Genomic DNA, 24,877 nt, shown 5'->3' on the forward strand with positions numbered 1-24,877 from the left:
CTAATGGATATTAAGGTTGTAAGTGTGAACTCTGAATAGATTATTATGTTTTTACCTGATATAGAACTTCAAACACACTTTTGTAACTTAAGGTTTTGGGAGGTAAGGAGGGGACAAGGGATAAATTGAAGATTAGGATTGACATATATACACTACTACATATAAAATAGATAACTGATAAGGACCTGCTGTATAGCAGATATAGAGTTCCTTGTATAGCACAGGGACTCTACTCAATACTCTGTAATGGCCCGTATGGGAAAAGAATCTAAAAAAGAGATATATTTATATGTATAACTAAATCACTTTGTTGTACAGCTGAAACTAACAACACTGTAAATTAACTATACTCTTGATAAAAATTTTTGAAAATACTTTTTAAAACAAATGACACTGTTATAAGAAGCAACGGAATACACACGGTTAAAAAAAAAAGAAAACCTATGGTTATGTAACTCAAAAAGTATATATCTCAGTTATATAGTGAATGGTCTCATATTTAAGAGAGCACATTCATCTTCTATTTTCATATTTTTGAAGGTGAAGGTGAAGTCGCTCAGTTGTGTCTGACTCTTTGCGACCCTGTGGACTATAGCCTACCAGGCTTCTCAGTCCATGGGATTCTCCAGGCAAGAATACTGGAGTGGGTTACCATTTCCTTCTCCAGGGGATCTTTCCAACCCAGGGATCGAACCCGGGTCTCCCGCATCGGAGGCAGACGCTTTAACCTCTGAGCCACCAGGGAAGCCCAATTCATATTCTTAAATGTATTCAATTTGAATGAGTGTTGACTTCATAAAAATATTTTATCAAAGTGCTACAGGCTTAAATTCTTAATCAATTATTTACTTGGGAAAAATGGATGAATAATCAGAGACTGTACTGCTAGTCTGCTCTGACAAAAGTATGTGCTATTAGAAGGCTGCAAAAATATGGGTGGGTTTTTTTTTCTACAGAGTGCACTAGTATGAGAAATTATAGTGCTTTAAGTTAAAATTTACAAAGTATGGCGTTTTTGACAGAATGAAATAGCTTTGAGAAAAACAAAACTTTAGGGAGCAATCTTTAAAAAATCGTAAACAACTATATATTAGCAGGTCTAAGATCTACGATATTCTAAATAGCAACAGGACAAAGTGGAGTCAATTAGCACAAGATAGATGAAGCCAGGGTTTTGGCTGAGAAAAAAAGAGGCACTGGAGCAATCCAAGTCGTCTCATGTTACACCATCTTCTCACTAGAAGACACACGCGCCAAGTCTGCTTTATTAATCTTGGTTTCTTCCATTGTTGAGAGAATCATGTCTCAGTCAAGAATGTGAAAGCACTTCAACTGTGAAGGGGTTTCTCTTCCTCAATTTGCAGTGACTTTACTGGGGAAGACTGCATTTTCCCAAATGTTAAAAAAAAAAAAAAAAGCATGATTCTTAAATCATGATCAATTTATAGACAACATTTTTCTGGTCAGTGCAAAAATCTGAATGAAGGCTTTAGGAAGGGCAACTTGTCTGAATAAAAAGAAATTTAAGGGCAAATGCTGTCTGTTTTTTACTGGCGGAACCTGTGATGAAGCTTCTCAACATAACTGGGATGATCTAGACACTCGGGCTACTATTATTCTTTGACTGTGCTCTGCATTTCTTCAGAGTACTGCTTAGTGGCTGTGTTATTTTATTTACTTAACAGTCAGATAGTGCTTATTCTGTGCTAGACACTTTTCTGAGTACTTGACTAATTTTAATCACTTAATCCTCCTAATGGCTTCTAAGATGGAGCTGCTATTTTTCTCCATTTTAGGCGTGAAGAAAGCAGAACCTAAAGAGGTTCAAGTGGCTGATACTAGGTTATCAGCTACTGACCGGGCAGCCGGCTCCAGGGTCTCCAACCTAAACTGCTTCACTGTGCGATCTCCCTGCTTATCTTTTCATTCCATCGCCACCATCCTGACAGTGCCAATGTAATACAGTTCATTGAATTTTCTAGATCAGGTATTTTACATAACTGATCTAATAAGAGAAAATGCTTGCAAAAAAAGAAGGGAAACTTGAGACCGCCATGACAAACGCTGACTTTTGAGCACTCACCGCCACGTTGGTTTCCTGCTCCGTTTCTGGCACGTAAGGGTAATGGTTATAAAACATATCATTTCGCACCATTTTTTTCCTCATTCTGCAGGGACCCTCTGTCATCTCCAACATCCACTTGTCAAGATGGGAACCAATGGGGGGGCCCCAGAGTCCCCGCTCCCGCAGCAGCTCGTACTCGATCTGGCACCACTCTTCCGTCACGTACTTCAGGGCATTTTGCTGACGCTAAGGGAGTAGGGGTGGAGGGGAGTCCAGGTTGGTTTTCAAGCAAAAGCAGGAGCAACAATTAAAAGTCTATAAACAGCTTAAAACCAAGTTAGAATTTGGTAACAGAACCCAATCCACGCCATTTCAGTCAATATCATAAAAGTAAAATTATACTTATTTATGGCTAAAATACGCTATTTTGTGAGAAGGTGGAGTTTTAGTGATGGCCCAAGGGGATTATTTTAGCGCCAAGTTCCGTGGAAGGTATGTACAGAGTAGCTTGTGCGGTACACTTGACCAGAGTGTAAAAGAAACTTGTAACTCAAGACACAGGGAAGATGGCAATATTATTTATGAAAACACAGTGTAATGGCTTGTCCAATGAGAGATAAAAAAGACATGAATTTAAGGTTGAATCCCCTTCCCTACCCTAGACTGTAAAGCAGTTACCAGAACAAGAATAAAAGAAAATCTACAAAGCCAGGTCAAGAAATATTGCCAACACACTAGATACCTGCTGATCTCTGTAACATTTCCAATACTTTTAGGTAAAGAATATACACGTGCAGTTCTGATAGGGAACTTAACATTTATATAAAAAGAAAAGGATAATCATTTTTACTTGGCCACTGGGAGAAATTCAAATCAACTTACTGCAAGGGAAACTTACGACTTGTGGAATAACTTCTTGCTATTGTCAAATGCCAAAATGTGTAACATTTCAATAGTAGATGCTTATGACTAACTTTATCTAATGATTCATGAAATATAAGCATATACTTTTAAAGTCTAGGAATAAAGATCTCTTTATATAACTAACCCTAATGGTTACTGAAGAAGTCATCTTGATGTTATATGATACTGTAATAGTACTTATGTGTGCCTGACGGGAGGAAATCACCTGTAATAACTAAGTATCTAGTATCATGCCCATAAAATATTAGCAGCTTATCATTCAGAAATCCTTAATGCATACAATTTAGCTGCCATGGAAATATTTAGGATACGTTGTCGAGTAATTATGAATTAATCAAGATTTCACTGAAGTTTTTATTGACAAAATTACTAAGAACTTGTAATAATAAAAAAAAACTTTGTTTTAATTTTTTAGAATTTTAAGAGACTTCTCAGAGACTTTGATGCACATGTTTATGATCTCTGTATTAAGTCTGAAAAAGGGATCTTCTGACATTTTAATTTTTATTAGGAACAAACACATGAAATATGATGGTCATGAATGTTATTAGAGTTCAGCTGTGCTGATCTCCAGTCTGTCACGTTTTAATGCAGTTTGCCCAAAGGAAGTTCCACTCTGTCTTAAAACCAATGGCCAAAGTAGCTGTTGCCAGGAATAACTAAAAACATCACCTTTGATGATGAATGCAGTTCAGCAACTTACTCTTAAAAGCAGGAGGAAGATAACAAGGGGAACAGTCTTTTCCCACTTGAGAAATGCAAAACAAACCATTATTATGGTTATGACTCTTACCTCCTGGTATTCCTTATATTGTGTGTCTACCAAGTCACGAACAACAGCGATGTGTGTAAACATCCACTGAGAAATCTCCTAATAATGGGTGGGAAAAGAGTCTTAATATTTCATGGATTTTCTGAAAAAGAAAATGTTAACTAGCCTTGAAATAAGGCAGTTAGTTAAAATTCTATTAAAGGCATCACAACAACATCTCAAATATCCCACAAAAAACTGTGAAGGATGAATTATCTGATGAATCTGATGGAGGCTTATGTGATGGACTCAGATCCCAACACCCCAACCCCTACTGCCCCTTCAAGGAAGGGCTCACTGCCACAGCTTCTGGGTGTGCTGTCCGTACTTCAGGGATCATCTCAGCTGCAGAGAGCTGCAGTGTACCCCACAATCACTGCCTGATTTGGGGGCAAGCGGGCTGAGCCATTTCAGCTCAGTACAAGTTAACTCCGCCAGGTCACTTTGGTACCAAGGCTCCACTTGGGTCTACCTGGTCGCCAGACCTGCACTGTACCCTGACATTTCCCCATAAGCAGTCCTGCCTCGTTTTTATCCCTACTACAAATATCAAAGTGAAAGTGAAAGTGAAGTCGCTCAGTTGTGTCCGACTCTTAGCGACCCCATGGACTGCAGCCCACCAGGCTCCTCCGTCCATGGGATTTTCCAGGCAAGAGTACTGGAGTGGGGTGCCATCGCCTTCTCCACAAATATCAAGGGCACCCCTAATAAGCAGCTTGCACACTAAACCCTCTCTCAGAATGCGCTTGCTAGGGAGCCCGGCCTGACACATGGAATGACTCATACACATGGTTTCTCCCAGATGCTTTTCACTGCTGCCACTGAGATTCTGAGATGGCAAAGAGTATGATGAGGAAGAAATTAATGCTGGAGGTGGAGGGGTTAAAAAAAAATAAAAAATTGGTGTGTATAATAAAATTATTTAAAAAGTCATTTTGTTGATTTAAAATTTATATAACTATTAATAATAGAACTATTGAATGCTTGAAAAAATTTGGAAAAAACTATAGTCTGATCATATATCAATATCTGAAATCTCATCTTATATTCATTCAAAATATACAACATTCATAGTGCAACTGTACCATAATAAAACGGGAGAAGACCCCATAACCAGAGTTATCTCTCTGTCTGAAAACAAAAATGTAGAGTGTCAATTCAAATCATATGCTTGTATGTGTTAAGTGTATTATATAAAACACTGTAACTAAACCTTGAAATACAAAGTTCTAATATCATTAATAAAACTAAACCATGTACCTGGGTGGAAAGGCTGTGTTTATGAAGCCCGCTTTCCTTTCGATTCCTTCTTGATCCCGTTAACTTGGAAAGACCAAAGCCACTGCTGACACGGGACAATTTGGATTGTGTGGTGGGCATTAAAGCTTCTCCTCGACTTATGCACTTCTTTTCATGGGCTACAGAATTAAAATTAAGAGTATTTTACAATTTCTCCATGTATTTACTTGCCTTACTTTTAATACTTTCTCATCATAGTTACAAAGCACATTTCTGTAGTTATCAAAAGCATCTGTAAATGCTGTCTTAGATACGACATTTACTTACCTTGTGTAAGGATACCTGCTTAATAATTATTGTACTGGCTGGACTCACATTTGGGTGAAAACTCATAGCTCTGCAATGCTATGCAAATTTATTTTAACTGTCATCAATTTCTACGTTAATAACAATTCACAATGCCCTACCTAGAGTCTATGGTGTTGTGTATACTTTGGAATTTAAAAAGTTCTGGATTTTAAAAAGGTGATACGGTATGTATACTATATGTTATACAATACCATCTGAGGATCTAGAGTAATAAACCATAATGAATAAAATAATAACTAATATTTCTGCAACAAAATGTATGAATATTCATGCCTAGTAGGAGAAACAAAGATAGGTTAGGTTTTGCCACCAAGTGAGTTCTGACATCAAATTAATAATAACATTTTGGATTTTTAAGGTTTTGGCACTTTAGAATTATAGATAAGGGATATGGAGTCGTAGCCAAGATGATGACCATACTGAAGTTGTGAGCAATATATTATTTACAATGCTCATAGATACCTTGATGTATAACACATCTCAGATTAAAAAAAAAAATCTAAGAAGAAAAGCTTAATTTCATTCTGAAAGTGAAAGTGCTCAGTAGTGTCCAACTCTTTGCAACCCCATGGAATTCTCCAGGCCAGAATACTGGAGTGGGTAGCCTTTCCCTTCTCCAGGGGATCTTCCCAACCTAGGGATCAAACCCAGGTCTTCCGCATTGCAGGTGGATTTTTTACCAGCTGAGCCTCAAGGGAAGCCTGATACAATATAATCATTCTAGAATGGTCTATACTGTATTGATTTTCATTTCTACTGCCATCATAATATCCTTTGGGGAAAGTTTTAATTTCATATCTAAAGGGCACCCATATAGGATAGTCATTTGTAAGTCTCTTGGCCACATGGTATCTGTAAACGTTCTTACCTAGATGATTCTGCCAGCACTTCAAACTAGCTTCTTCGATGAGCGGCCTTGCTATAGCTATGTCCACGTGGCCTCTTTCATTCACAGGTAGAGTGACTTTGAAAAGCTCCTCCAAGACTTGTTTCTTACTATGAATTAATTCCGTCCAAACTCTGTTGACAGCTTTTATAAGAAGCTGACGCCCTAGGAAATGAAAAACAGCAAGTGATCAAAATAATACAAAGGTAGTTAGTATTTTTTTAATTGTTTTACATCTAAGAATTTCAACTTAGATGTACAGTACTTAATCATCCAAAAAAAAAAAAGCTTCACATTATAGCCAGCTCAGTTAAAAAAAAAAAAAAAAAAAAAAAAAAAAAGAAAGAAAGAAAATGATTATTCAGATAACCAAAAACATGGCTGGCTACTTGGAAAACTTAAAGTAACTTTCTATTCTAGCAAAAAGAGTGCATTTTAATTTATAAAACTGGAAATCACATATACATTTTATTATCTAGCTTATATTGAAAGAAAAGAATATACTCCTTACTTAAAAGTAAATTTTAGATCTAAATATTGGGTTGGCTAAAAATTTCCCTTGGGTTTTTCCATACTATCCTATGGGAAAACCTGAACAAACTTTTTGGACAATTCAATATTTAAGTACACTCACTAATAAGTTAACTGTTCTTGAATAGTTTGCAAAAGCAAAGAAATAATAAACATTTTTAGAATTTTTACTATTAAAATTCCATCTTACTTTGGACTACTGCTCTAGACCAGTCAATATCTGGCAAGCAGCAGGATCACTTGGGAGTTTGTTAAAATAGATTGCTGGTCTCCACCTTCCAGAGTATCTGAGTACTGAGTACTCAGCAGATCTGAGTCAGACCAGAGAATCTGCTTTTCCAACAAGTTCCCAAATGATGCCAATGTTTCTAGTCTGAGCCCTTCACTTTGGGGACCAGTTTTCTAGACTTAGTTCCTTGGGAGGAAACAATCACTGGCATTCAAGAAATTTTAGTGAAATAACAGAACAAATTAATGCTTAAGTGAATGAAAGAATAAGAACTGGACAAAGGATAAAATCATATGTAGAACGACCACACTATATTGCTGGAGAAATGAACACTTCTGTAATTATCTAATCTTTTCAACTGAACATTGTTGGAAATTAGAAATCAGTCCACCCGAAGACTTCAATGCATGGAACTTAACAAAATCAGTGGGAGAACTAGATTAAAACAGAGAGAAAGAATAAAAATGGTAGTACTGACAACTTGTCTCAAGCAATATCTGCCTCTACGGTGATTGGCCTAATACTACCAAGAGCTGGCTCTCTTAATGATAAGCACCAATTTAGTGTTTGTGTTACTACTTGTACAAATGTATCACCAAATTTTCCAGTGTTACTATGAAACGTGGAGGGCAAGCATTGTCAGTGGTTAGTGGTTTACCCATCCCAGCATAAGGAGACTTACAGCCAGCATGTCAGTGTACGTTGGTGGGTGTATTGGTATATGCTCAGGTATGCCCTACGGGGAGACAGACTGTCAATGTTGGCAGTTTCTGAAAGTTAGTTTTTTTGGCTATATCTTAACACATTATCGACCGGGGGATTTTTGCAGAAACTAACGCCTGTGGCCAGTGATTTGTTATGTAAGTGAATACCGAAACATCTCTGGTCAATAATGTTTGGGTAACAAAAGATGTATTAATACATTTCTGGTTAATAAGCTTGTCAGAAATGAGTGGAGAGAAAGGTGTGGGGGGCAAGTTGAGACAGTTACCTTCACTAATATCTTGGCTGTAACCACCATCTGGTTCAATGTCCGAGGGGATCATAATATGCCATGTAGTCATGCGGGCTTCTGCTTCCAGTCCAAATCCATCCACATTGCTAGAAAATTCCAGGCAGTTTAAATTCTATGAAGGAAATTATTGTAGCTGCAAACTGTAATGACTATTACTCTGCAGACACCAGTGAATGCTGGCTCTGTCACAAAGTTCCATTAATGGCAGACAGACATTGGGCAGACTCACAAAACAGAACTTCTAATTTATCACAGAAATGTCATTTTTAAGGAGTGATATCACAAATCCACTGGACTAAATGTAATTAAATTAAATTACAGCATTAAGATGAACATATTATTTCAGATGTTTTTTGATGACTATTACAATTTTTACCTAAAAATTGCCAAAAGTTCACTTATGAACACTTTCCTCGTATGTCTGTGCTCCCTCTCCCATCTCTATGTCACCACTCTGTGCTCCAGCAGCAGTGGAATACGCGCAGTTTCCTATGCACCGTATTCTTTTTCCCTCTGGGAAATCACGCAGGTGAATGCTTTCTTCTGATACCACTTTTCCTTGTTTTCTTGGGACGGTAACTTCCTCCTCAACCAGGTTCACGCTGTAACTCAGCAGGTGTCTCTCCCAGGCAGAGGCCACCTGGCACATGCTTTCTCCATGAGCACCGCGCTTCTACCAGAGCACTTAGCACATCTGACTGGCTGTGCTTAGTTACTGGTCCTCCCTCCTAGACTGCGAGCTCCAAGACCTGCCACACGATCTGACTTACTCATATTTCTTCCCAGTCCCTAACTCAGTGCCTGGGCCCCAGAAGACACCAAAGAAATATCCGTCAAAACAATCAATGGAAAAACACTAATTTTACCCATATTGCATTTATTTACTGCATTCCTATCCTTTTACTCCTCTTCACCTCTGACAGCGTGTATCTAAATTACTTTAAAGTAAACAATCTTTTTAAAAGTATATATGACACATGATGAACAAAAAGAAAAAGGAAATGAAAGCAAAAAAAAAAAAATCATTATCTCATTGCAAAAATTCAATACTTGTTTTTTACCTTCTCATGAAATTTTAAGTAAAACTGAGATTACAGAGAAAAGAAATGTTATCATCAAAGAAGTATTAATAAAATAAAGACCAGTTTAAACTGAACCTAAAAGTTACCTCCCAACATGCAGGTTAATGAGGCAGTGAGCCAGACAGCTGATGAATTCTTGGTCGTGGTTTCCGGGGCCCAGGATCAAGTTCCTGTTGACAGTCAGGACCCTGAGAGAGTCAAGAAGGGCTACTTGCTGCGGGACGGTTTTGTGCGCCCGGGAGAACTGGTACAGGATGGTCCTGTTGAGGCAGTGATAGACTGCATCCAGTGACAACCCCTGGGATCTTCTCTTTGACTAGAGAAATGAGAGATACTTTACTTAGTAAAATGGGAAAAAACAAAAACGAACCCCCAAACCCTGCTTAGCATTCACACATGAACATTTATTAGATTTACTGTGTACCAGAGGCCATGCTAAGTACTGGGGTGCCGAGTTATTAACAAAAAAATACAAAGCACTTGCTATTACTAGGTTCTGAGCCCAAGAGACACATAAATGTGATGTCAGGAGATGAGTCCTATGTGTAAATAGACCTCCTGGTGAGGAGAGCTGCCAGCCTTCCTGGGAGTGAAGCAGCCTCCCTGAGAAAACGAAGAAGTGCCAGCCAGATAGCATCTCCTACCCACAAGTTCTGGCAGGGTGATCGGCATCTACTCAAAATTACACACAAAAATGACCTAAAACATTAGTAAAAACTTTGTCTGATGTTCTACTTTCATCTTACTTGAGAACTTTTCTCTGACTTACATACAAGTTTATTCTTAAATTCTCAGGTGACATGAAAGAACCTCTGCACCACATGCCAACAACACATGACAAGGGTCTTTCCTACGTGCTACATCGTGTTGAATGAGATTTGTCGCTTGTGCCAAACCAGGCAAAGGCACCCCAGACAGGCAGTAAAATGACATTTTCAAAGAAACAGGGCTCCAATGGACTTTGTGCAGATTCAACTGCAAGAAGAGAATACTCCTTTAACAGCAAATCTTCATGTTCTGTAAGCCTTTCATCATACTATAAAGATCTATCAAATCCTGTTAACATAAGGTCTTTAAACCAAAGGCAAGTTATTCAGCTATGAGTGTAGCAAAGAGTGATATCAGCGGGGAAGACAGTGAGAAGCCCATAGCTGGAGAGAAAGAGGATGCCAGGCCAGGAGGTAACGGGGAATGGTTATGATACAAAGGTTTTATTCACTTTTAATAAGCTGAGCTTCACATTAAATGTCAACATTCATTATCTTATTAGTTACAATTATTTCCAACAATTTTGACACCCGAGGAAAGTTTCTCAATAGGAAAACATGTACTCTACAGCTAATATGACAATGGATTACCTGTGCAATTAGTTGAATTATAAAATCTATAAGAAGTTTAGATTCTTTGTTGAACATGCCTTGCCAAAGCTTGTCCACCACACGTTGTGTGAAATAAAACACATTGTTCACCAATACCTGGTAGCTTCCTCCACTGGTGATAGGAAGAGATGCATCTTCTCCTAAATTCCAACAGGAAAAAAAAATGTCTAAGAAAATGCATATTAACCAGCCCGAGACCAGACCCTTAAACAAGTCAGGCGAAGGAAAAATGAGTACACCTACTATAATCAGAAATAAGACTCCTAACTTTATGGACCACTTGAAGGAAAATGATGTTCATGGCCAGAAGTCATGATAAATGTTGAAAGAGATACTTTCTGCAGGATAAAAATGTTATGGATGCAGACTGTGAACTTTCTGTCTTGTGACAGTCTGTGATAAGAAAACAGTTCTTCAACTTAAAGTCAGTGATAGATGGTCCCCCTTTGAGAGAAAAATTGTCAGTTTATTAGCTGTAAATTGATACTGTGTAACTAATAAAGGATAAAGGAAACCACTAAACTTTCTCTTTTTGAATATACCTTTAAGCACAACGAAGTAATTTTGGCGGAAGAGAGATCCAGAGGAATTACGAATAGCCAAGGGGTACCTTTCGCCCCCTCCAGGATCCTTATCAGCACTGTTTCACTTTCATAGCTGCCCCAGGGTCTTGAGTGTGCCTGCTGTGTACATACTGCCTCAAGGCTAATCCTCCTGGCTCCGCCTCCAATGGAGCCAGGAGAATTAAGCCCCTCCTTTCTAGAAATTTGGAGTTTTTACTGATTGCAATTATTATTCCTGCCTAACTCTAAATTACTACATGATGCAAAACTTTTCATTGTGTGTCTTCATGTAGTAAAACTGATACTATATAAAGAACATTGATAGCAGTTTTATTTCTAATTGTCTCCAGCTAAAAACTACTGAATGTCCATCAACAACAAATTGGATAAATTTATATATTCATATAAAAGGACATTACACAAAAATGAATGGACTCCTGCCACATGCAACTATGTGGATAAATCTCATGAACACAGTATTGAGTGTAAAAAGCCAGACTAAAGAGAATACATGTTGTGTGATCCTGTGTGGATAAGGTTCAAGGACAGGTGAAATGAATCTGCTGTTTTAGAAGTTGAGGCAGTGACTCAGAGACTAGTAATTGGGTCAAGGAGAGGGGAGTTTCTGTGGGTGCTGGTAGCGCATTTCTATCATTTGTTCTTACAGAGGCATGTTGTCTGGGTGGTCATTCACAGAGTGCTACATTTTATAATTTGCTTGTTTGTAACTATACTACAGTAAGTTAATTTTTTAAAGTATTAGCTAATTTATAAAAATAGAGCCTGTTCACATAATATGGTTTTAAAAACATTTTCTCTTTCCTTGTCCCCTTCCTGCCACCTCTGAATGTACGAAAGTGGACAAGCAGCTTAAGTAGTCCCTGTTGCTGATCATTAAGGCCAGGTTCAAAGGAAAATACCAATATGATGGGAAAATGCACAGGAAAGAAGGAAAAAGATGAAGTTAAAACAGTGGTATACTTGGAGTTTAAATAAAGAAGGGAAGTGATTACCAGTATTTTCGAACAAAGTGAAGATAACATAATATTACCCAGTAAAACATCAGCTGCAAGCAAATGATCCATCACACTATCCAAAATGTAAGTCTGAAATTCTTTTTGCTGCGTTCTTGTCGATCTCTCAGGAGAAGCCTAAGTAATAAATTTTAGAATTAGAAACAGAACCAATTCAATGAAGGTAAGGCTCAACCATAGTTACACTACCATAGTCATATTTAAAAAAGCCCCTACTGGTAAGTAATAAAATATGTCATGAGGGATGGTATGTATGTGTATACTCTATTTTTCTGATCATAGATTAAAAAAAAAATTGAACAGGCATATTGTCTTCTGAATCCATTCCTCCAAAAACAGTATTCTCAACATTTTGAGTATTTAATAAAATTTTCATATTTATTATTATAACTCACTTTTAAAAGAAATCAGGCAGTTTTTAATGATATACAGGTAAAATAAATCATAAGGCCATGTAAACAAACACAAAAGCTCAGGAATCTAGTAACTAAGAAGGTGAAGTCAATGGGGACAGGAGTATTTATATAAAAAATTAATTAAGCACACAATTTCGCTTAGAGCTTCCTAGGGTCAAGAAGGAGGAGAAAAAAAGATTTACAAAGCTTTTTAATATCTATAAAATATTTTTTTAAAAAACCACACTAGCCAGCAAGGATGTTTTCCTAGATGGTTCTGAAAAGAATGTTCTCTGTGGGTTTTTTTATAAAGCGGACAATGAACAACTCAATAGGTAATACCTTTGATAATGGTTTTATATAGTACAAAGGTGATTTTTAAAATTATTGTGAATAAAAGCTTAGGGCATGAAGCTAAACTATAGTTCTCTGATGGCATTTCTCTAGGTAATTAGGGTGATACAATCCAGGTGCATAACTTTCAGGACTCTAACCCGAGAGGTGGCAAAGCTCGGGGAACACAGGGATGAAAGGTAGGAGAGATCCTTTTGTTATTCTCTCAAATGTCAGTCCTGGTAGCTGGCTTTGGGCAGGAGGTAGATATTGAACCATTCAATAAAGTGACATGAAGTTGTTTCTTAAAAGGAGATCTGGATTTGTAGTTATAAGCAGAGGCGTGATGCTTTGCCAATGAAATTAAAGAATCTATTTCTTCTTGCACAGACTGGTCTGGGACTATGTTTATAACCATGACACGAAAGTGGGCTACAGAACACTGTTTTGCTTTATGTATTTAAAATTAAAATATGCTCTATTGGGGGAAAAAACCCGTTTCTTTCTATTCTGATTTTCAAAGCGATTCTAATAAAGGTTTTTTTAAAAAAGTAGTTAAAATCGGAATTCTATATTCAGATCAAAGATATTATTCTAAGGATTCAAAAACCAACCAAAGTTTTAACAAATGTTTCTCTGTTTTTGTGGTAAAACACATTTATCCAGTTTTAAAATAACAAAATATGGGCCAAGTAACAGTTAAAAGAATATTAGTGCTTAGGAGTTTGGTTTGGCAAGAGAGTAATCTGGGAAAAAGCGAAGGTCATGTCATGTTGTTTTTAATCTTAATCCATTTTCCTGTGCAGCTGAACAGACAGCAGGCGAGCTGGGGCCAAGGCCAGCCCATTCCTCAGGCTGAGAGGCCTTGAAGACTCGACCCCTGCCGAGGGAAGGGGAAGTAAAGACACTGAAGTGATAAGCAGAAGATGAGTCTATGAGGACTATCTTTTAATCAGATTAGAGGCCATTCACAGCAGGATTTTAATACCCCTGAAGTCAGCAATACTTATTCAGGATTATAATCAACTCAATGTGGCTAATGAGAAAGTAAGAGTGAGTAGAGTTTATATAGCCTTAATTAACAAGAGAAAGTTTTGGAGTCTGTAAAACAGGGAACATAGTACAAAGAGAAGTAGCTTGATCTGTCAACAGTATTTATTTTTACTTCATTAAAAAGTATTCTATAAGGATTTAAGGCTGGTTCAGTTACCACTAGGGCTTTCCAGGTGGCGCTAGTGGAAGAGAATCCACCTGCAAATGCAGGGGACATAAGAGACACAGGTTCCATCCCCGGGTCTGAAGGAGGATCTGACCCTGGAGGAAGAAATGCTAACCCACTCCAGGATTCTTGCCTGGAAAATTCCATAGACAGAGGAGTTTGGCGGGCTACAGTCCATGGGCCACAAAGAACTGAACACAGGTGAGCAACTGAAAACAATCACCAAAAGGTATTTAATTGTCTGCTCACTGAAGCTGTGTCATGAGTGATCATGACCCAGAATCAACTCTGTTCTTGGCTCTAACCTCCAAGCTCGAACTGAGGCTCACAGCAGCCTAACTTTGAAAGGACTTAAGACTTTGTGAGTGCATGCATAGTTCTCTCCATTTTTTTTTAAAACAATTCACTGAACACAATTATGTGCCAGACACTGCTTAGTTTTATGTACCTTATCTCATTCTGCAAAATAACCTTTTGAAGTAGATACTATCATCTCCACTTTTGAGATGAGGTAACTGAGGCTTAGAGTGGTTAAGTCAGTTGCTCAAGTCAAAACTAGGTTTCAAAGCTCAGTTTTTTTGATGCCAAAGTTCACTGCTTTACTTGCCCTACTCTTCCAGCCCTACTGAAAATTTCCAAATTGAAGTTAACAGATGTACAACAAGAGCAGCTCTGCTACGATCTGTCGTGGTTTTCCAGATAAGCCTGGTTGGCTCACCAGACAACCAGGATGAGCTCAGTGTAGAACAAAGGGAGGATAAGCACTGTGGTCTGCTCTGGCCTCTGGCTGTCAGATCTATCTTCCCAGAGGAAACACAAAGCCAGCCAATAACATCTGTCTTCAAAGAATCAAAGCCCCCTTTCTGAGGCCTGGGGATGCCAGGCAGAATCTTCCTGGACACAGGCTAGACAGCCTACGTGCATCTATGGCCCACGGCTGAGAGCACTGTGGCTTGGGGAGGAAGGCCTTGAGTGTTCCGTACTGTCTCTGTAATGGGCTGGAGCCATCAGAGGAGCCTGAGCTTTGTCATCCTGACTGCAGTGTTCCTCTTCACTGGCTTCTCTTCTCTCAGGTATTTGATAACAGTGCCTGCCCACTTTTCCACTTTGCAGGGGATGGGGTTGGGGTGGGGCTTGTTTACTGCTCTGCAGTCACATGCCTTTCACTCTGATGTGAACGGGGAGGGCTTTAAGAAGATGGCAGGAGCAGAAAGCAGTGAACTCCGCTTCACTCTCTTTCTTTCTTTTAGGTCTGTATGGGTACTTCATGACTGTTCTCAGGTACTTTCCTTCCATGGCCACATGCAACAAATTCCTGTGGCCCTCCATGAGACCTGGTGGTTCAGACAATAAAGAATCTGTCTGCAATGCCCAAGGCTCGAGTTTGATCCCTGGATGAGAAAGATCCCTTGGAGGAGAGCATGGCAATGCACTCCATATTCTTGCCCGGAGAATTCCATGAATAGAGGAGCCTGGCAGGCTACAGTCCATGGGGTTGCAAAAGAGTTGAACTCGACTGAGCAACTCACACTTCCACTTTCTCCACGAGATGCCTGGTGGTGACAGCAGAGGACACTGGGGAAGACGAGCCAGGGAAGAGCAGCTGGAGGCCCAGGTACAAGACAACACAGGCCACTTGGTTTCTGAGTAAGTCTTAAGTGCCAGGCGCTGTGTTATGAATCTTAAATGGATCATCTTATTTAATTGTCACTATGATCCTCAGAGACAGATTCTATTTTTATACTATTCTTTATGTGTGTTCCAACAAAACTTTATTTATAAAGGCAGTCTAGATTTGACCCACGGGATACAGCTTGCAGATTAGGAAGTGCTTCCTAAATGTTAACATGTACACAAATCACCTGGGAATCTCGTATGCTATTTTAAAGGTGGGCAAACTAGAAGGGATGAAGAGAACTGAGCTGAGTCAAGGTTACACAGCTAAAAGCAGCATGTTTAATTTCTCAAAACAGTTTTGCTGGGTGATTCACCTATTATTTATTTAACTCTCACAGCAATCACCTGGGGGAGATAGTATATAATATCATTCTTCAGAGAGTGAATTTGGCTTGGTGAGATTAAAATGTTTATATAATAAACATCAGGGCCAGAATTCAAACCGGGCTTTGCTACACCACCACACTGCCTCCCTTGTATTTGACCTGACTCACACTGTGGCCAGTCTAGATAAATGCAGATCTTTTATTTGCTAATGGAGATAATGTCACACATTCTTTTGTAGATGTAGTGAAATAAGCAGATACTCTTGTGATAAAATCCCAAATAATCTTAAGACTGAAAATAGCCTGGCATGAGCATATCAGACTGAAAATCAGTTGGTTCAAACCGCTTCTTCCATGAAGGTAAATGGCAAGGGTGTAGTATAATTCTCTTCTTGAACTTCTTCAGAGATAAAGACTTCACAATCATAACATTAAAAATCATATGACTGTAATTTTATTTTTTCACACTATAGGAAAACAGGGAGTGCAATATCCTTTTCACCAACTATTTTTTTGTGTGTGTATTCTGTGTGTGTTAGCTTTGAGGCATAAATTTTAAGAAGTATAATTTTTTCTCTGTAAAGGTCTTATGCTTTTTTTAAAAGAAAAAATTTATTTATTTGGCTGCATCAGGTCTTAGTTGTGGCATACGGGATCTAGTTCTACGTATGACCAAGTCAAACCTTGGTCCCCTGCATTAGGAATACAGAATTTTGGCCACTAGACCACCAGGGAAGTCCCTAAAAGCATGTATTTTAAAAGCAAATGTATATATCTTTTATTAGATAGTATTGTATCTTGTTTGGGAAAGGCCAGGGATGTAGTTGTAGTTAAATGATTCAAAATTACTTAAAGAACAAATCAAGACACTGAGCTAATTTTGTGAGAGATAAAAGGACACATGAAACTTGGCCCCTAACTTTAAGGAGCTAATGATCTATTTGGGAAATTCAACCTTGACACTCTCTGGTTCTTCCTAAAACATCATCCTACCACCCATGACACCCTAATGCAATCAGATACAATTCCACTATAGGGCAAATTAGTGACCTCAATAACGAGAATGTTACTTCGAAGTTAATACATGTCATATCAAGCTTTCCTCACTGAAAAATACAGAAAAACTAAAATAAGAGACAATTACATAATTTATCAACTGATAGTTAGATATTAGGATTCCTACAAGACTGATACACAGAGAACATCATGAGAAAGGCTGGCCTGGATGAAGCACAAGCTGGAATCAAGATTGCAGGGAGAAATATCAATAACCTCAGATATGCAGATGACACCACCCTTATGGCAGAAAGAGAAGAAGAACTCAAGAGCCTCTTGAGGAAAGTAAAAGAGAGTGAAAAAGTTGGCTTAAAGCTCAACATTCAGAAAACTAAGATCATGGCATCCGGTCCTATCACTTCATGGCAAATAGATGGGGAACAGTGGAAACAGTGTCAGACTTTATTTTTCTGGGCTCCAAAATCACTGCAGATGGTGACTGCAGCCATGAAATTAAAAGATGCTTACTCCTTGGAAGGAAAGTTATGACCAACCTAGACAGCATATTAAAAAGCAGAGACATTACTTTGCCATCAAAGGTCCATCTAGTCAAGGCTATGGTTTTTCCAGTAGTCATGTATGGATGTGAATTGGACTATCAAGAAAGCTGAGCGCTGAAGAATTGAGGCTTTTGAACTGTGGTGTTGGAGAAGACTCTTGAGAGTCCCTTGGACTGCAAGGAGATCCAACCAGTCCATCCTAAAGGAAATCAGTCCTGAATATTCATTGGAAGGGCTGACGCTGAAGCTGAAGCTCCAATACTTTGGCCACTTGATGCAAAGAGCTGACTCACTTGAAAAGACCCTGATGTTGGGAAAGATTGAGGGCAGGAGGAGACGGGGACGACAGAGGATGAGATGATTGGATGGCATCACTGACTCAATGGACATGAGTTTGGGTAGGCCCTGGGAGTTGGTGATGGACAGGGAGGCCTGGTGTGCGGCAGTTCATGAGGTTACAAAAAGTTGGACATGACTGAACTGAACTGACAAGACTGATAGTGTTATTACTGGATATACACACTTACCCCATTTCTTCTGCTGCTAAGCTGCTAAGTCGCTTCAGTCGTGTCCGACTCTGTGCGACCCCATAGATGGCAGCCCACCAGGCTCCCCCGTCCCTGGGATTCTCCAGGCAAGAACACTGGAGTGGGTTGCCATTTCCTTCTCCAGTGCATGAAAGTGAAAAGTGAAAGTGAAGTCGCTCAGTCGTGTCCGACTCTTAGCGACCCCATGGACTGCAGCACACCAGGTTCCTCCGCCCATGGGATTTTCCAGGCAAGAGTACTGGAGTGGGGTGCCATTGCCTTCTCTGATTTCTTCTACATATATGTATCTTATTTTTTGGCTCAGTTATGCTTTCTTATACCTCTTCTGAACTTTATTCTGTTATTTCATGATAAACATTTTATTTTGCATAAAATGCTTCACATTCTTACCCCAGGGACTAAAATACTAGCCATCTCTTTTCTTATTTTTAGTTTCCAAAGAGGACAAGGTCTACCAGGCATGCTTGTCCACATGAATTATTGATGAAATCAATTATTTTCCTGCCAATATTAAACACTGTGGTCCTGGTTAAAATGCTTAGCATGACTGTTGTCTAAATTATACTAGTGATTTCTTTAAATAGATCAAGCTGAGATATTTCTACATGAATAAGATAAAACATCTGCTGGAGTTTTAAGGTTTCAAATAAAAAATTAACTGTTTTCTCTTCACCACTAGAGGGAGAAGAAAAGTGCAGGGTCAGTTGTCCAACAATTGTCAGCAGCATGCAGGAAGTTTTTCAGAGAGAAAAGCAGTTAGTCTTTTGCACTGAAATCTTTCACGAAACACTATTTTCAGAGCCCTTGCATGTACTGCTTGACCATGTTTAATATGCACTGGCCAAAAGAATGAATGAATAAGCAACTAATTGTATCTTAGATTACCTTCTGTGATTTTTAAATTTCTCCTTGAGAAACATTTGGTTTTCAGGGATGGTCAACTTCTAGAGCCAGCAGTGTGGCCACTTAGGGTTTGTTTTCTGAAACATCAGCTAGTTCTTATCAAGAGAATGAACAAGTGCAAGGACTAAATGTTTGTGTCCCCTCCCCTCAAATTCGTAAGTTATGCCCTAACTCTCAATATGATGATATTATAAGGTAGGGCTTTCTGGAGGTAATTAGGTTTAGATGAGCCATGATGCATGCATGATTAGTTGCTAAGTCATGTCTGACTCTTTGCGACCCCATGGACTGTAGCCCTCCAGGCTCCTCTGTCCATGGGGATTCTCCAGGCAAAAATACTGGAGTGGGTTGCCATTTCCTTCTCCACGTGATCTTCAGAGTCAGGGAGTGAACCCATGTCTCCTGTATCTCTTGCATTGGCAGGCAGATTCTTTACCACTGAACCACCTGGGAAGCCCTGAGAAGCCCCCCAGGAAGCTCTGGGAAGGCCATGAGGGTGGATCCCGCCATGAGGGGACTCAAACCCTTATAAGAAGATGAAGAACCACCTGAGCTCTTCCTCTGCCCTATGAGAGCAGGGCAGCCGTCGATCAGCCAGGAAGAGGGCCCTCACCATGACCTGACCAAGCTGGTGGCAGCCTTATGTCAGACTTCTCAGTCACCAGAACTGTGAGAAATAACTGCCTGCCATTGAAGCCACGCAGTTTTGGGTAGTTTGTTATAGCAGCCTGAGCTTAGATACCAAGCAACCTACACATTTTCTGCCTTGAGGAAAAATTTAAAAAGTGCATATTGAGCAACATGTTTTAAGCCCCATAGGACACTAAAAGCAGTAATACCGGAAGTGATACATAAGACAGACTGAAGTAGGGAGTTAACAAGCTGAGGAGACGATGCTGCTGTATGAGACTAGGGGGGAAGCAGCTGGAACACTAGGGTCCCTGGGCCAAACTCAGCCTATGTGAGTTCTTGTATATAAAGTTTTATTGGAACACAGCTATGCTCACTCATTTATGTATTGCCTGTGGCTGCTTTTCTAACTGCAATGGTAGGTTAAGTAATTGTTAGACACTGTACAGCCCATAAATCTAAAAATATTTGCTATTTTGCCCCTCACAGGAAAAGTTTGTCAATTCCTGGTCTAGGGAAAGGGCAATAAAGGGCTGGATGAAGGACATGCAGGGACTTAGCTGGCAGTGCAGTGGTTAAGACTTCACCTTCCATCGGAGAGGGTGCGGGTTCAATCCCTGGTCAGGGAGCTAAGACCCCACATGTCTTCCAATCAAAAACCCAAAACATAAAACAGAAGCAAAACTGTTATAAATTCAGTAAGACTTTAAAAACTGTCCACATTAAAAAAAATCTTTAAGAAAAAAAGGACATGCCAAGGGGAACAGAAAGAAGAGAAACAAACCGATAGTATATACATTAGCACACTTGGGATTAAAAAATCCCCATAGCCCATGATATGTTCTGCCTTTACAACCCAGAGGAATTAGAAATCTGAAAGGTATTTGGCATAAAACTTGCTTGGCTATTAATGCCCTCACTATAAAAACAATTTAAGAGGTGTACATGCATCTCTTTGTCTTTACCTCCAACAAAAGATCAATCAGTGGAGTCTGCTTGCTGGCAGGTGTAAGACAGAGGTTGTCTATTATTAAGACCCGCATGAAGTCAAAAACAAATTTCTTAGCTGGGTGATTAGTCAGGTATGTCTTGACGCCCACGTTGCAGTACTCTGATTGGCTTCTGTTCATCCCTGTGTCTGCTGCAAAGGCTTTAAATTCTTCAGCTGGAGATCCAACTTCATCATCGAGATCAGTCACCTAATAAAATCAAGAGGAAACGTACCCTAGTCGCATTCAAATTTATTTGGTATTTTTACTTCCATATTTCCTAAAAACCAAACTGTAGCACCAACAGCATTTTGCTTCAACATTAACCTCCTACGAAGCTATTAAACACATCGCATAGTTCACTTGGCTTTACTCAGATACTCCTATCAGGGAGGTAATAGGGCACCATGGATCATGATTACTCAACACACATTCTTTCTAATATCAAGCTACTGACTGGCCGCTAACCATATAACTGCTTTATGCTGAATTTTTATCTCTACTGTGGATAACTGCCCTTAAAATAAATTAAATAATAAAATGAGAAGGACTATTTTATGTGCACATTATAAAACATACCTACTGAGAAGCCAAGTGTTACAGAATTTCAGATAAGGATCTGGCACACTAATGATTGAACCCAAGGGCTGATCTATTTTTTAGGTTAAAAAAACAAGCAAATAAATGAAACAAAACAACAACAAAACTAGTACCAATTTTGAGTCAACAGAAAAAGAAAGGTCAAGAAGACAGATTATAAGATGCTGACAAGGAAAAAACACTGTGCTATTACTAAAATCCTGTTTTTACCAAAAGTGTGGATTTTAAAGTTATAAACAAGCCACAGTATTAAGGTCATGTGCTACACTTGTCTTTCTCCTAAAACTTCCCACAATTTTTAGCATGAGTATTTATTTCATCTTTTTACATGAAGAAGAAATTAGTACGAGGAAGTACTTTATTCCAGGGTCTAGAGTAAGTAGGAGGAAAAGGAGGAAACATCATGAAATCCTGAAGTCCCATGGAGGAATAACTGTCTTTTGGGTGTGTTTTAAAGGACAAAAGAAGTATCTATATGATACACGCATTAGCCGCTCTGTAAGTCCTACTCTGCGGTATCAATGACTGTAGTCCACTGTAGCCTGCCAGGCTATTCTGTCTATGGGATTCTCTAGGCAAGAATACTGGAGTGGGTAGCCATTCTCTTCTCCAGGGGATCTTCCCGACCCAGAGATAGAACCTAGGTCTTCTGCATTGCAGGCAGATTCTTTACTGTCTGAGCCACCAGGGAAGCCCATATGATATATGAGTAGTCTAATAACTTTCTACTAAGTTAGTGCAAAATATGAAAAATAACAGTTGAACAAAATGGAAAAAGTTGAATAGAAAGGACAGGCATGCATTTCATTTCTTATAAACACAACCAAATCTGTAATTAGTGTGTAAAGACTAAATCCAGGAGATTTATAAATAAATAAAGTGGAAATAAATTTGGTCCTATTAGAGCTCTGTAATCTGAGTTCACAACACTACAGCTATTGTCACATATAATAAGAAATAGATCAACAGCTACATGAAGAGGAAAGTCACTCATGAGAGACTTACAAGAATATGGTAAATAACAACAGGAAGTAGTGTTCACTGCTGAAATTTTAGGGGAAGCAGAAGAAGGATGTGTCTGGAGACAGACACTAGATAATGATACAAGAGGTGGAGCAGAAAGTTACAAAACTGTAACTTAGTCAGAAGCTTAAAAGATTGGCCAAAAAGAAAAAAAATCTGCTAACGATTAGAGCAGACTAATTCCAATTTTGACCTTTTCCTCCCTTTTTCCTACCATTTCTGAATAAGGGCGGATGTTGAAGGGGAAGACCGTGGCTGCCAGTGCACACAGGAAATCAGGGTTCATCCACATGGAGGCCAGGTCCGGGACATTGTGATACAAGTATCTGAAGAACTGCATCAGGGTCACAGGATACTCCCGGAGCCAAGACCCCTCTTCTTCTGATTGCCAAGGCTGCCAGGGGATAGGAGAGGAGACAACACGTTAGCGTCACTGACATTGCTACAAGTTACTCACTACTCTTCTAAAACTTGATATACCGATGGTCCAGAACTCTCATAAACCAAACAGGGGTAAACACACAGGCCAACAAATCGGGAAATAAGCTAAAACAAAGGCAACACCCCTAGAAATTGAGAGGATGTTTTTCCATTCACTGGGGTACTCACACTGGGCTTCTCTGATAGCTCAGATGGTAAAGAATCTGCCTGCAATGCAGGAGACCAGGGTTCAATCCCTGGGTCGGAAGATCCCCTGGAGAAGGGAATGGCAACCCACTCCAGTATGCATGCCTGGAGAATCCGATGGACAGAAGAGCTTGGCGGGCTACAGTCCATGGGGTCGCAAAGAGTCAGACACAAGTGAGTGACTAACACTGGACTGGGGTACTCACAGCTCAGTAACTGAAGTCAATGGTTTTGATTATTCAGCGCTATCAATATGAATGTGGTGGGTGCCAACAGTGGCTGTATTACCATCAAAGTTGCCCCATCCTCCATCGTGCCACAGAGTAAGGAGTAAGATGAAATGGGGAAGTTACTTTACCCTTTGAGTCTCACACTGTCATATAAAAAATGAGAACAGTGTTCTTAACCATTATGCAACTGTGATACTGTGATTTATAATAAGAAATACATATTTAATCTTTGTCCCATTTCAGGCACACAGATCCTCAAACTCTTGGCATTTCCTAAGTGATAAGAGTCATAAATGTGTCTTTTTGTTCAAGATGGTAGTGGTGGTTTAGCAGCCATTCTCTCATTTCTCAAGACCAGCATTCCATGTGGGGACAAACATGCAGGCTGATGTCTTGACTTGTGTTGTGTCCAACTGTTGTGACCCTAAGGACTGTAGCCTGCCAGGCTCCTCTGTCCATGGGATTTCCCAGGCCAGAATACTGGATTGGGGTGCCATTTTGTCCTCCATTTGTTCATTATAAGGAGCCCTTTTCAATCATGCTTGAATTTAGGTTGATGGGCTCTTGCCAGGGGAACCAACCATGTGATTGGAAGGTTGGAAATTAACCTAATCTGCTCCTCCACAGCCTACAGGGAAGAAGAGTTCAATCACCAGTGACCAATGACTTTAATTAATGTCTATGTAGTGAAGGCTCCATAAAAAGGCAAAATTGATGGGTTTTAGAGAGCTTCCGGACTGGTGGACACATGGAGGTGCTGGGGGAAGAGCCAGTCGCAGAAGGCGTGGAGCTCCATTTCCCTCCCCACCTTGCCGTCTGCCTGTCTTCCAACTGGTTGTTCTGGAGTTACCTTTTGTAATAAACTGGTAATCTGGCAAGTAAAATGTTTTCCTTAGACACAGGAACCTGTGATTTACAACTAGTAAGTCAGAAGCACAGGTAACAACCTGGACTTCTGACTGGCATTTGAAGTGGGGCAGGATTGGTGGAGGCGGGGCAGGGGAGTATCTTACGAGACTGAGCCCTTAACCTGTGGAACTGGATGCTATATCCTGGCAGATAGTGTCAGAACTGAACTGAATGGTGGAACACCCAGCTACTGGGGCAAAATCTTCTATATACTTGGTGACCTGAAGTGTCAGAAGTAAAGCAGTGCTGTAGAAGACTGAGTAAAAGAGACACACAGGAGTTTTCTTTTCCTTAAAAGCATTACCACAATAACAATGATGATGATGCTACTAAAAAAAGGAAGACTCTATATGAACAATGTTTATCTTCTGATACTTGCCCAGAGAGTCTTTTTTTTCAGCTTAGATTTTTATAATTGTTTATGAATAGAAACCAAAACCAGAATCCCAAAGCATTATAAATTAACACATTTAAGAGCAATGTTCTTTTCTTAGATTGCGTAAGAACAGTTTTGACTAAAATCAGATTTTTCAGGTACTTGTAATCCATGAGTCTAGTTAATAATTCCTCTTACAATGTGACCCTGAATTTTGTAAGAAAAAAAATTAAATCATTATTCACAGCATTCCTGTGAGAGATACGAACATAAATTTTGTCATTTACTCTTTCAGTGCTTCATATCTAAGTTAGAAATAACTAAAAGAGAAAATGAAAACACTAAGTAAAACTTGCACTGATAACATTTTGAGCCTCTAAATAGAAGTGATTTTAAAAGTTCAAGTAAC

At 39.3% G+C, this 24,877-nt stretch overlaps 1 protein-coding gene across 1 annotated transcript in view; it reads right to left on the bottom strand.

Moving 5' to 3' along the window:
- Positions 1–24,877, bottom strand: part of WDFY3 (WD repeat and FYVE domain containing 3) — a 259,636-nt gene that overhangs the window by 59,820 nt on the left and 174,939 nt on the right. The window contains exons 33-42 of the mRNA XM_010845983.1: positions 22,541–22,720; positions 20,680–20,913; positions 12,145–12,244; positions 10,510–10,670; positions 9,238–9,467; positions 8,046–8,155; positions 6,277–6,459; positions 5,061–5,218; positions 3,783–3,860; positions 2,084–2,311 (exon numbers count right to left, since the gene is read on the bottom strand). Of these exons, the coding sequence (XP_010844285.1) occupies positions 2,084–2,311; positions 3,783–3,860; positions 5,061–5,218; positions 6,277–6,459; positions 8,046–8,155; positions 9,238–9,467; positions 10,510–10,670; positions 12,145–12,244; positions 20,680–20,913; positions 22,541–22,720 (1,662 nt within the window). The remainder of the gene's footprint in view (positions 1–2,083; positions 2,312–3,782; positions 3,861–5,060; positions 5,219–6,276; positions 6,460–8,045; positions 8,156–9,237; positions 9,468–10,509; positions 10,671–12,144; positions 12,245–20,679; positions 20,914–22,540; positions 22,721–24,877) is intronic.

Source organism: Bison bison, unplaced genomic scaffold, assembly GCF_000754665.1.
Source record: "Bison bison bison isolate TAMUID 2011002044 unplaced genomic scaffold, Bison_UMD1.0 scf7180017864228, whole genome shotgun sequence".
Taxonomy (NCBI): domain Eukaryota; kingdom Metazoa; phylum Chordata; class Mammalia; order Artiodactyla; family Bovidae; genus Bison; species Bison bison.